This window comes from Pseudophryne corroboree, chromosome 1, assembly GCF_028390025.1.
Source record: "Pseudophryne corroboree isolate aPseCor3 chromosome 1, aPseCor3.hap2, whole genome shotgun sequence".
Lineage (NCBI taxonomy): Eukaryota > Metazoa > Chordata > Amphibia > Anura > Myobatrachidae > Pseudophryne > Pseudophryne corroboree.
The window spans coordinates 782,725,011-782,737,701 of record NC_086444.1 but is presented as its reverse complement, the minus strand read 5'-3'; the positions used below and the strand labels follow the sequence as shown (position 1 = coordinate 782,737,701).

Here is a 12,691-nt window from a genome sequence, read left to right as displayed (position 1 = left end):
GAACTGTACGGAAGGTATCATCCTTGATCTGCGTGGCTCACTCCGAGCACGTTCATTGTTGCGTTCGCGGATGCGAGAGTCCAACTTGATGCACAAGGAAATTAAATCAGATAATTGCTCAGGAAGATCGCGGGTCGCCAGTTCGTCCTTGATCCGGTCAGAGAGTCCATGCCAGAAAGCTGCTACCAGGGCTTGATTGTTCCACTGAATCTCTGCGGCCAACGTCTGGAACTGGATAACATATTGTCCCATACTACGGGTACCTTGACGAAGTTGGATTAGGTCTGCAGAAGCTGATGTTGCACGACCAGGCTCGTCAAAGATCCGTCTGAAGGTTGACACGAATTCTGCATAGTTGTTAATCAGAGGGTCAGCACGTTCCCACAGAGGAGACACCCAACTCAAAGCAGATCCAGAGAGTAGAGAGATGATGTAGGCAACCTTGGATCTTGGCGTGGGGAAATTATGTGACAATAATTCAAACTGGATTTCACATTGGTTAAGAAACCCGCGACATAACTTTGGGTTGCCATCATACTTGCTTGGCACGGGCAGGTGCAGACGTGACACTGGAGCTGCTGCAGCCGGCATAGAAGAACTCACAGTACTGGCAGGTGCTGGAGTAACAGAAACTGTAGAAGTGTGTACACTAGGCAGGGTTTGCTGTAGTGTATCTATCCGGGAGGACATCCCTTGCAGGAACTGGAACATCTGCTGCTGCGCAGCCTCTTGACCATCCAAACGGGAGACCAGATTTTGCAAGGCCTCTGACCCCACACTCCGTCCACCGTCCGAGTCCATCGATCCTGAACTTACTGTCAGACTCGGTTTTGTCTGTGTCCCCGGAGGGGGCGCTAGTGGGTCAGTGGAGGTAGATGGGAGAAAACGAGGAGGCTGGATTATGTTTCTGCGCATGAGCGCAATGATATTTATTATACAGATGGTTCACAAAACGGCAGCAGAAAATAACAGTAAGGAATGCAAATGTCAATAGTGCAGCGTTGAAGCTGAAAGTCTATGGTAACTGAAGTATGGTAAATAAATGAATAGTGACTGATGAAATAATAACCGGTAGTGATGATAACAGATGAATGATAACTTGGTAGAGAATATTCTGGTATGGGAACCAGAGCAGATTAAAACATGGAACTAGCAGAGATGGTGTTGTATGGCAAACCTGGTAGCAGAGGCAGGAGTCTGACTATGTCCACAGTGCAGGTGATGAGGCACTGGCAGCAAGCAAGCTGTATCACAGGTGGGGAGATGGAACACACCTGGAGTCAGTCTCTACTGCTAGGCTGAAGCACACAGAGATGGTGGTGAGTGTGAAGCCTGTAGATGGAAGCAGGTATTGCTGGAGCTTGTAGTTCCACGGAGCTGTGAGAAGTAACCAGGAGTACAGAGTCTTCGGTAGATAGCCAGGAACACGGAACAGCAGGTAGGTATCCAGGTACACGGAGGAAACAGGAACCAGATCCTTACACATGAGTCGCAGGAGTGACACAAAGTTCAGGATGCCTGCAGACTGATCCTGCAGCTTCATATATACCCCTTGTTGCACAGTCATTGGTGGAGTGAGGAAAAGTGGGTGCGGCCAAGCACCGGATTGGCCGCCGTATGCTGACTGTTGGAGGCTGTCATGGCGGCGCCCATGCCGCGGCCTAGCAGGAACGCGGCGTGCTACACGCCCGCTGTCACAGGAGCGCTCCCAGGCCCAGGATGGCGTCTGATGGCAGAGACGCGGATGACAGATGAACGCAGGGACCCAGGACGGAGTCCGCAGCGGCGGACAGATGTCAGCTTGGTGAGTCGATTCCTGACACTCTGCATGCAGAAGCTCAGGGACGGCGGCGGAGGCCGCGGGAGACGCCATGCCAGATGTAATAAGGCGTTACTGTGACAGCGTCTCAGAGAGACAGGAGAGGATGCAGGAATGTGAACATTAGGATAACAGATGGGATCCGGTCCTGGAGCGCTGAGCCAGCCTTAGGAGGCATCTGATGGGTAAGAAATGGCGTCCAGATACCCGGATCGTGACAATGTCCTTTGATTGGTGCACTACATTGGAAGGAAGTTTGGAAGGCATCTGTACCATCATAATATTTAAGGCTCGTCATAGCCCTGAAAAGGGTCAGTGCAATACTACGAATCACATTTTGCTCCTTTGTTTACAGTATCACACTAAATGTTTCATATTTTCATTTTATGTGTTACTGAAAATATGATAAAGTGAGTAACCTCTCTTTTTATCTCTCATGTTTTTTTGAGAATCACGTGTTGGCCATTGTGGTTGTCTGGCGTGTTCAATGCATGGGGAATAATACGTTTGTCTACATCAAAAGGAAAGGAAGTCATTTGTGATACACTCATTTTCAATTTCTCTCTATTACTTCTCGTTTATGTTATATGATTCTGTGAGTACCAGCTTGTCAAGAACCCATTTATATATTTTTCATGTACTGTATTTGCAGTGATAGGTGACACTGTTTTAGGTTCCGGTTTGAGTTATACCCCTTTCGCACTACAAAAACCTGGGTAATTGCTGGTTAAACCCAGGTCATTGCTCAGTATGAATGGGTTAACCAAAATTGGAATCCAACCTGGGTAGCTAGCCGGATTAGTCCAAGAAGGGTTACAGGCAGGGCCATCTTAACAGCAGCGTAGGTCTCTTGGCAAAGTAATGCACTGGGGTCCCTACACATTCTCCAGTGGTAAGGGTGGGCGGTGCTATCTTCTGCAGTTTTGATATCTCGCAGGCGGTAGGGGTGCTCTATCTTCCGCTCAGCATGTAGGACCTGGAGCAGAAATTTCTGCTAAGTACTTCTTTACTGCACAGATGGTGGGACATGTGGCGGGAGGGAGAACACTAAACTGTAGAAGGGGGCATTGGGCTGCCTGATACATTACTCCCCGGGTGGTAGGGGGTATATAATATAAAGGTGAGGGGTGGATAGTGGAGTGGGTTTAATATTCATCATTATCCAGTGGGAGGGCATCTTGCTTGACTGCAGATATCTCCAGTTCCTGGAAATACATTTTCCTTTTATGGAAGCAGTCGTAATAGAGGTAGGGTTTGTTTGTTGAAGTGGGTGGGCTCCCTCCTCATAGAGCCTGATACTTGTTGGACACAGTCGCAGACTTACTTATGACTTTTGCTGCAGTTGTTTATTTATCAAAATTATTTTTACTAAAATAATGTGAAAAAGAGTGTTTCAGCATCACCAGAATGTGCTAAAGAGCAGTTGGGGGAGAATTAGCAAAATTGTCCTCCGAAGCCTTACATTTGCATATCAGATTGCATTTCCATACTTGTAATGGGAAATGCAATCTGCCTGAATTTACCAAAAAATAAATAAATAAATAAACAGAGGGAGCCCTGTAAAAATAATGTTATCTTGAGATAGCGTTGTCCAGGTTTCCCACTTGTTTCCTTGCTCCTGCACAGCCTTCTCTGCAAGCAACAGGGGCAGATTGCAAACTAAAAGTAGCCCTGGAAAATGTTGTAGTAGTGGCCTTACATAGGCAGCACCAGAGGTATAACTTGGCATGTAACCTTGGCAGCACCACTGGATGGCAGAGTTGCTGTACTGCAGAAATGGAATAACAGAATGAATGGGAACAATGCAGTGTAATGTGAACTGGTGGGCTGTCTGTCATATCGGGGGTGGGGTTACATGTCAACAAACAAAACAGGCCTCACAGACACGTCAGACAACCAGAAATTTTTCCATGTGAGCCCTATTGCCAATCCATTCCTGCATCCGGGTCAGACTTCTGAAGAACCATTGTTTTTTGTAAGTATTTCCCCGTTATCCTTAACCCTGACCCCCTTTCCCATAGCCTGACCCTAACCTGCCGCTGCAACCTAACCCTGAACCTCCTAGTAGTGCCTTACCCTAACTATTGACATCCTGAGTATCTTCAAATTTCACTTGGCAACATTTCAGATGCCGAAATTATGAACATGTCAACATAGTGTCTGTTCACAAGGGTTACCATGTTGACATTCTCATGTCCACATTGTGGTATGGACATTATGACTGTCAACATGGTAACTGTTGACCATGAGAAGGTAAAAGACATCTCACAACCATTGGTCCCTTTCTGAATACTGATAAAAGTTATTTTGTGAAGATAAAAATACATGCAAACCCCCACTAAATACTTGTAAGTAAAATCTCTCTAGATGTTTTTTTTCTGCACCACTTCGGACTCATAAAGTCATCATGCAAAACAAAATCTAGCTTTTGCTTGTGCATACAGTACCTCCAACAGTATGAAAATAGGAATCTGGACATGACAGTGGGACTATGTAATGCTGGTAGTGTGGCTGATCATAGTGGGTATGAGATTACTTCACTAGCACTTCTGTAGCATTAAGGCCCCCATACATCAGCAGTCAATTGGGGCAAATTTAAGTTGTCCAGATGATTGTGTAAATAAATCTGCAATGTATGAGGTTCACAGATCGCAGATTCCAACCAAAAAGTGATTGGGATTGGTAAATCAGGAGGCCCCCATACGTCAGCAATCACAAAAAAATCATTTAGCAGATTCTGAGACTTTTTCCCAGATTTCAAGATTCCTCAATCCACCAATCTACGACCATACATTACATATATGTTTGAGTGATGTGCAGATAATGGGGGTATTCCAAGTTGATCGCAGCAGGATTTTTTTTTAGCAATTGGGCAAAACCATGTGCACTGCAGGGGAGGCAGATATAACATATGCAGAAAGAGTTAGATTTGGGTGGGTTATATTGTTTCTGTGCAGGGTAAATACTGGCTGCTTTATTTTTACACTGCAAATTAGATTGCAGATTGAACACATCCCACCCAAATCTAAAGGACCCTACACACTCGGCGATGCACCGCCGAGGTGCCCGACGGCCGATACGGCCGACGAGCAACCCGGCGGCGGGGGGGCAGTGACGGGGGGAGTGAAGTTTCTTCACTCCCCCCGTCACCCGGCTGCATTGAAGTGCAGGCAAATATGGACGAGATCGTCCATATTGGCCTGCATGCACAGCCGACGGGAGATCAGCGATGAACGAGCGCGGGGACGCGCATCGTTCATCGCTGGAGTCTCCACACTGAAAGATATGAACGAGTTCTCGTTCATTTATGAACGAGATCGTTCATATCTTTCAGAATATCGGCATGTGTGTAGGGCCTATAACTCTCTCTGCATATGTTATATCTGCCTCCCCTGCAGTGCACATGGTTTTGCCCAATTGCTAACAAAAATCCTGCTGCGATCAACTTGGAATTACCCCCAATGTCCAGCGAATACAGATCTGCCACCTTTGAAAGGCTCATCAGTTGGATTTCACAATTTAGGGTGTGTACACACGGTGAGATCCTTGCTATGCCCGATTTTTTCACTTGTGATTTCCCATGAACTCCCCGCTGCCCAGCACCACCGATTTTGACTAACTTTTCTTGAGATCTGTACTATGTGTGCCTACGATTTTGGCTTATATGATATTTTGGCTTATGTGAGATGTCATTGACATGTGAGATGAACTAGACAGTACACCGATCTAGCAAGGATTGACTTGCCTGCACAGTCAATCTTTTCTTGCGATGCTGACCTGGCGGGACCGCGCATCGGGATTGAATCGGGATCGCAAGGTGACTTTCACCTTGCGATCTGCACTAACTTTTCTTGCGAGTTTGACTACAGTATATAGTCAAAATCGAAAGAAAATATATCACCGTGTGTACACACCTTTAGGGGCCAATTCAGACCTGATCGCTAGGCTGCGTTTTCTCACAGCCTGCAATCAGATCTGAACTGCGCATGCGTATGCACTGCAATGCGCTGGCGCGACAGACCGCAGCAACGGGTATCGCCGGTCAGCGACGGGATGGTATGAATATTCCTAAGGCACCGGTGATCGCATGGAGATTGACAGGAAGAGGGCGTTTGTGGCTGGCAACTGACCGTTATATGTAGGAGTGTCTGGGAAAACGCAGGAGTGACCCGGCGTTTGGAGGAAGGGTTTCTGATGTCCAGTGACGGGCGGTGAGATCATAGGCTATATATATATCTCAATCAGTGCTATACCTAGCCCAGCGGCCCCCCTCTCTCACCTGCGTGTCCGGACAGTGTAGGTGCTGCTGCTGGCTGGGAGGGCAGAAAAAGGAGAGGGAAGAGTACTGGCCTCCGCCGCTTCCCACCGCTACCGCTATCAGGGCCACCGCTCCTCGTTCCACCACTGCTGTAGCCGGGAGCCCGGGACAGCTCCAACGCCAGTCACCGCCGGTACCCGCCGCCACTTACGCCCGTTGCGCCGTGTATGGGTGACTGGACAGTGGATCCAGCACTTATCTGCTGTCCAATCACAGGTGCCTCGCTGACATGGGAGTGGTGTCCCTGTCAGCAAGGCACTTGTTTAAGTGCCGCTTTCAGCATTTTTTTTAATGGGCTTTTAAAGCCCACTGCTTCCACCCCCCTCCCCCACACTATCCCGCTCCCATTATCTATGGGAGGCACTGCTATCAGTGCCTCCCAAACTAATTTAAGGAGTTAAAATTATTAGAATAAAGAGGATACTTATTACACAGAATATGTGTCATAAATATCTTCTTTGTATTATTTTAATAATTAATCACAGGGGAGGCGCTGCCTACCCTAACTGCACGTCCCTGTTGACGTCAGCTCCGGTCCCGATCATTGCAGCGGCTGAGTATGTCCTGGTGTGCAGCTCTGCAGCAAAAGCGAATGCACACCTGCACACACACCATACCCTCCCCCTGTAGGCGGCGACTACCTGATTGCAGGGATGCAAAAAATGCACCCTAGTGATCAGGTCTGAATTACCCCCTTAATTGGGGCTGTAGATTGCTGTATGGTAACAATCAGCAGATTTGCAGACAGTTTCTACTAAACGGATGAGTCTTTCAAGATTGACAGATCAGTGCTTGCTGAAAATGATCTGCAAATCACTGAAAAATATCTGTTATGTATGGGCGCAGATTAATGGATTGGGGAATCTCTAAATTTGGTGAAAAATGTCAAACTGCAAAAAAATTTGTTTTTTGTTTTGTGCTTGCTGATGTATGTCGGCCTTTAGTCATGCCTCCCAACATGACCCTCTCCGGGAGGGACAGAATGCTCTGCTCCTGGACGTCCCTCTTAATTTATGACTGCTATCACCTGTGCTGAAACACCTTTCTTATCCATTAACCTGTTCAATACAGGTGATGCCAATCACAAATTAAGAGAGAAGTCCAGGAGCAGAGCATTTTGTCTCTCCTGGAGAGAGTCATGTTGGGAGGTATGCTGTCTACCCCCAAAGCTCCCTCCCCTTCTCCGAAAATAATTAGCAATTAAGGACAAGCTTTTCAACTTCCCACTAACTGGAGTGAATGTGCAGAATATGGGATTGCAGAACAGCCCCCTCAAATCGGCACTATGCACTGGGTTGTATGCATAAAAAATAGTGCACTACACTATGCAAGAACATGAAAAAGCACTGTGCCCAGCACAGAACTCAGGCATCAGCTGCGTGATTTAGCATCATGTGACTGAGGGTGTGCTTAGGACAGGAGCACAGGATACGTCACTCTGGCTGAGCTTTTCTGCTGCAAACAAGGAAACAATATTGTTAAAATGGATACTACAGGAACAGTAAGTGATTGCTTTAGCGCAGCCACTTCAAAAATATCAGATAATAATGATGCTGAATGTTTATAAAGGGAGTTAGTGTGCACAGCATATAAATATGATGGTACACTAACATTGCACATTGTAAATATATACAAGATAAGACCATTCCATGCAATACTGTTGTGTGAAATGTGCTGTATTACAGTAACTGAAGAAATGTGTTATATACTTTCTAGCTGACCTTAATTTTCATGGACAGACCCAGGTTTCAAAGATTTGTTTGTGAAAAGTTCCTGTTTTTTGCTATTGATCAACTGCATAATAAAATTCTTTTTTTGTTTAGATTTAATTCTTATAATGCTTTTTTATTTTCTGTGTTTTATAATGTAATTAATATGTAGGCGTGTTTAAAGTTCAAAATAATATGTCATTGCCAAATTCCATAAATTATGGTATACTGTACCTCCCAAACAGTGCTGCTATTTGGGGTAATTCCAAGTTGATCACAGCAGGAATTTTGTTAGCAGTTAGGCAAAACCATGTGCACTGCAGGGGAGGCAGATTTAACATGTGCAGAGAAAGTTAGATTTGGGAGTGGAGTGTTCAATCTGCAATCTAATTTGCAGTGTAAAAATAAAGCAGCCAGTATTTACCCTGCACAGAAATAAAATAACCCACCCAAATCTAACTCTCTCTGCACATGTTAAATCTGCCTCCCCTGCAGTGCACATGGTTTTGCCCAACTGCTAAAAAAATTCCTGCTGCGATCAACTTGGAATTACACCCATTGTCTGGACAGTCTCGCCATCACCCCCGTGTGCTGCAGTGTCCCGCACGGGGAAAAAGTTGGGAAGTTACTCTATCTTACCACTGCACAGCAGTGAATGGATAGCCCAGCAGATGTTAGAGAGCTAGATTTTCCCCCAGTGTGAAGAGAAATGGCGGTGCACAATGTCCTGAATCACCCCAACCAAATATTGTGAGGGAATCAGTATGAGATCCAGACATCTGGTATCCCGGCGTGTGAAATACCGACGCCGGGTTCCCGGGTTTAACAGACCAACAAGGGTGAGTTAGGCGTATTCTACCCTATCCCCACCCCACCTATCCCTAACCCTCCCTACCCGCTGCCTAACCCTAACCTCCCCCCTTTGTGCCTAACCCTAACAATTCGAGGGGGGTGCCTAACCCTAACCCCCCTGGGACGCAGCCTAACCCTGTGGGAAGCAGAATAAACCTAACCTTTATTCCACCCCCCCACCGGCTTACCTGTGCAGCACCACGGTGCCTCCGGTTGTCGGGATCCCAGTGCCGGGATGTTGTCACCTTTCTGAATGACGTTGTCAGTATTCAGAATCGTTTCGGGATCCCGGCTTCTGCATTCTGACTGCCAGGTTCCCAACAGCCAGGATCCCAAGTGCTTCACATTGTGAGGTATGTAATGGGCACTGCCATTGATGAGCGCAGCACATTTAACTTGAGTGTGCACTCAGGAACATCTAGTGAGATATACTCTGGTCCTAGGAGCATGTTTAGCATCACCCAGTCGGGTTGGGTCCATGTGACCGGCGGTCACCATACCGATGCTGGGATCCTGGCTTTTAGATGGCCGTCGGAGGGGGGCCAGCGCAATGAAGCACCATCGCGGGCTCGGTGGCTCACTTCACTCGCCACATGTTATATTCCCACTCTGTGGATGTCGTGAACACCCACGAGTGGGAATAGTCCCTGTTGGATGGCTATTGAGCGTTCGGGATACGGGCGTCTGTATTGTGACCGGCGGTCTCCCAACCGCATCCCACCCAGTCATTGGTAGCACTATCTTGATGTCATCAGTGCCCCTACTTATCACCTCTAATCTCTCCCCATATCATGTCTCACACCACTTTATCATATCCATAGCAATTCCCCCAATTCAGTCACCTCAGGTATGGTATACTAGGTCGACATTCATCATGTCAACACTGCTAAAATGTATAGAATGTCGACAATTAATCCTTTGTAGTCTAGCAGTATCTTACCTGGCCTAAAATACAGCAGCATCTTCAACATCTACATCAGGCCTGGCCAACCTGCAGCTCTCTAGCTGTTATGAAACTACACAACCCAGCATGCCCTGCCACAGTTTTAGCATCCCTAATAGCAAAACTGTGGCAGGGCATGCTGAGACTTGTAGTTTCACAACAGCTGTAGAGCCGTAGGTTGGCCAGGTATGATCTACATTTTTGTCAGTTTAGTTATCAATTCTTTGATGCTATTCTGGACATATGTCATGATTCCCATTTGTACGGTATTGCACAGCCGCACGAAAGTAGCTGAGCAATACCGTGCAACTAAAATGCAAATGCAGCAGGAGGTGTCGGATACCACTGTAACCATTGGGCCTAATTTAGCACATCTACGATCAGTTTCACAGACATGCGGGGGAACGCCCAGCACAGGTCTAGTCCGCCCCGCATGTCAGGCCTTACTCCCCCGCACAGGTACAAAAGCATTGCACAGCGTCAATGCTTTTGTACCTGATGAGTAGCTACTTGCCAGCGCAGCACCTGTGCACTTGCAGACCGCTACTCGCTGTGTCCTGGGTCGTATCCGCCATGGCCCACCTCCCTAATGGTCCGGGCACACCTCCGTTGTCCGGACTGCACCCCGCCAATGGCGTTTAATCAGGCAGAGGCGATTGCAGCCCTGAGATGCTGATAGCATCTCAGTGGGCTCCCGGTGTGAATTATCCCCGTTGTTTGTAATGGTCTCAGCCCTTTGCCAGTCTGCGTAAGCTTACGCAGTCTGGCCGCCGGAACTGATTAGCCGTGTCTAGGAAGTCTGCATTCGACTATGTAGATCCTTGATTTGGCACACCTCCAAAACCGGGAATGACATGCCCCCATTCTGTAGATTGGACCTAGTTGGCATCCAATTCCCCAGCATGTCAATAATGCTGCGGCTAAGGGAGACTGCAAAAAATTACATAGGGACAGTTCTGCACATGCGCAGTCAAACATCAGATTTGTACATATACCATCGGGTTTGCGTACAAATCCAAATCTGGCCCATGGTTTGTTCCAGGCCCGGCACTACACATTCAGAAAAGGGATACAGTGCAGGGAGGCGCTGTGCTGGATAGGCGCTCTCCCTGCTCTGCATCCCTGTGCTGAGGTCCCTGCTGCTGCTGGCTGCCGCTGCTCTTGTCACGCTACACACACACAGGCAGCGGCGCCGGCAGCTTGAAGAGTCCACACCCCCTCTCCCTTCAGCAGAGTTGTTGATGGGAAAAGGGGCAGGGCTAAACAGCAGGAGGGGTGGGGACACACTGGTCAGAGGGGCGGAGATACAGGGGACAAGGTTGCTGTGTGTGAAGAGGGAGAGGATGCTGCTCCTGATCCGGCCAGAAAGACTTAGGTGAGTGGAGGGAAAGAGAGAGTGAGTGAAAGAAAGTAAGTGTACGTGCGTGTGTGTGTGGTGGGGGGGAATTATGTATATCTACTACTAGGGGCACTATATTTCTGAGTGGTGCTTCTTCTGGGGGCACTGTGTATAAGTAGCACAACTACTGGGGGCACTGTGTATAAGTGGCACTACTCCTGGAGGCACTTTTTGTGTAAGCGACGCTACTACTGGAGGCACTACTACTACTACTGGGAGCGCTTCTACTGGGGGCACTATGCGTGTTAGCGGCGCTATTACTGGGGTCACTATGTGTGTCAGCGCCGCGCTCCTACTGGGGGCACTATGCGTGTCAGCGGCACTCCTACTGGGGGCACTATGCGTGTCAGCTGCACTACTAATGGGGGCACTATGCGTGTCAGCGGTGCTCCTACTGGGGGCACTATGCATGGCAGCGGCGCTCCTACTGGGGGCACTATGGGGGTCAGCGGCGCTCCTACTGGGGGCACTATGGGGGTCAGCTGCGCTCCTACTGGGGGCACTATGCGTGCCAGCGGCGCTTCTACTGGGGGCACTATGCGTGCCAGCGGCGAAACTACTGGGGGCACGATGCGTGTCGGCAGCGCTACTACTGGGGGCCACTCTGTGTGTCAGCAGCGCTATTACTAGGGGCACTATGGGGGTCAGCGGCTCTCCTACTGGGGGCACTATGCGTTTCAGCGGCACTACTACTTGGGGGAAGGGTTCACTACGGTATGCCGGCGGTCGGGCTCCCGGCGACCAGCATACCGGCGCCGGGAGCCTGACCGCCGGCTTACCGACAGTGTGGCGAGCGCAAATGATCCCCTTGCGGGCTCTCTGTGCTCGCCACGCTACGGACATGGTGGCGCGCTACACGCTATTTTATTCTCCCTCCAGGGGGGTCGTGGACCCCCACGAAGGAGAATAAGTGTCGGTATGCCGGCTGTCGGGATCCCGGCGCCGGTATACTGTGCGCCGGGATCCCGTCAGTCGGCATACTGAAGACCACCCTGGGGGAACGATGCGTGTAGTCGGCGGTGCTACTGGGGGCACTATGCGTGTAATCGGTGCTACTTCTGGGGGCACTATTCGTATAAGCGGCGCTACTGCGTGCGGTGTAATGTGAATAGGATTGTGCTACTGTGTGCAGTAATTTGAAATGGGGGTACTATTGTGTGGCCACGCCCTTTCTTGTGAGACCACATACCTTTTTTTCGCTACATGCTGTCCCTCTGTAAAGTATGGGAGGGCGCAAATGTATAATTTGCCGGGGGGCGCCAAATACCCTAGCACCGGCCCTGGTTGGTTCCTTTGGGATTGGTGCCCTGATAGCTAACATAGATGTGGAAACTGCTTTCTTTCTGTTGCCTGTCATCCTGATTGATTTAAATACATGGCTCTCTGATTGGAAGACTGATTCTATATGGATTAATGTCTTTCTGTTACATACGCATATATTGAATGTTTCTGTGGCTGGGTCCACAGGATTATCCACAGGATAACATTGGGATATGGTTGAGTGACAGCGGAAATGGCACCAACACGGTCACGAGCTTTCTGGCCTCCCAGGATGCATCGGGGCCTTCACCATATAGTCCCGCTCACTGACTCAGTCAAATCAGTTTTTTGCTTGGTGCGGCAGGAAGCCGCATGGTCACAGGGCTGCTGA

The 12,691-nt window shown here is 48.6% G+C and overlaps 1 protein-coding gene across 2 annotated transcripts in view; it reads left to right on the top strand.

Annotated features, from left to right (window-relative positions):
- The first annotated feature begins 7,380 nt into the window (after positions 1–7,380).
- Positions 7,381–12,691, top strand: part of LOC134910249 (alcohol dehydrogenase 1A-like) — a 381,795-nt gene continuing 376,484 nt past the window's right edge. Inside the window, exon 1 of one of the 2 annotated variants that reach the window (XM_063918078.1) lies at positions 7,381–7,638. In XM_063918078.1, coding sequence (XP_063774148.1) covers positions 7,621–7,638 — 18 coding nt within the window. In that variant the 5' untranslated portion in view covers positions 7,381–7,620. The remainder of the gene's footprint in view (positions 7,639–12,691) is intronic. The other variant, XM_063918069.1, reaches the window with a different exon arrangement.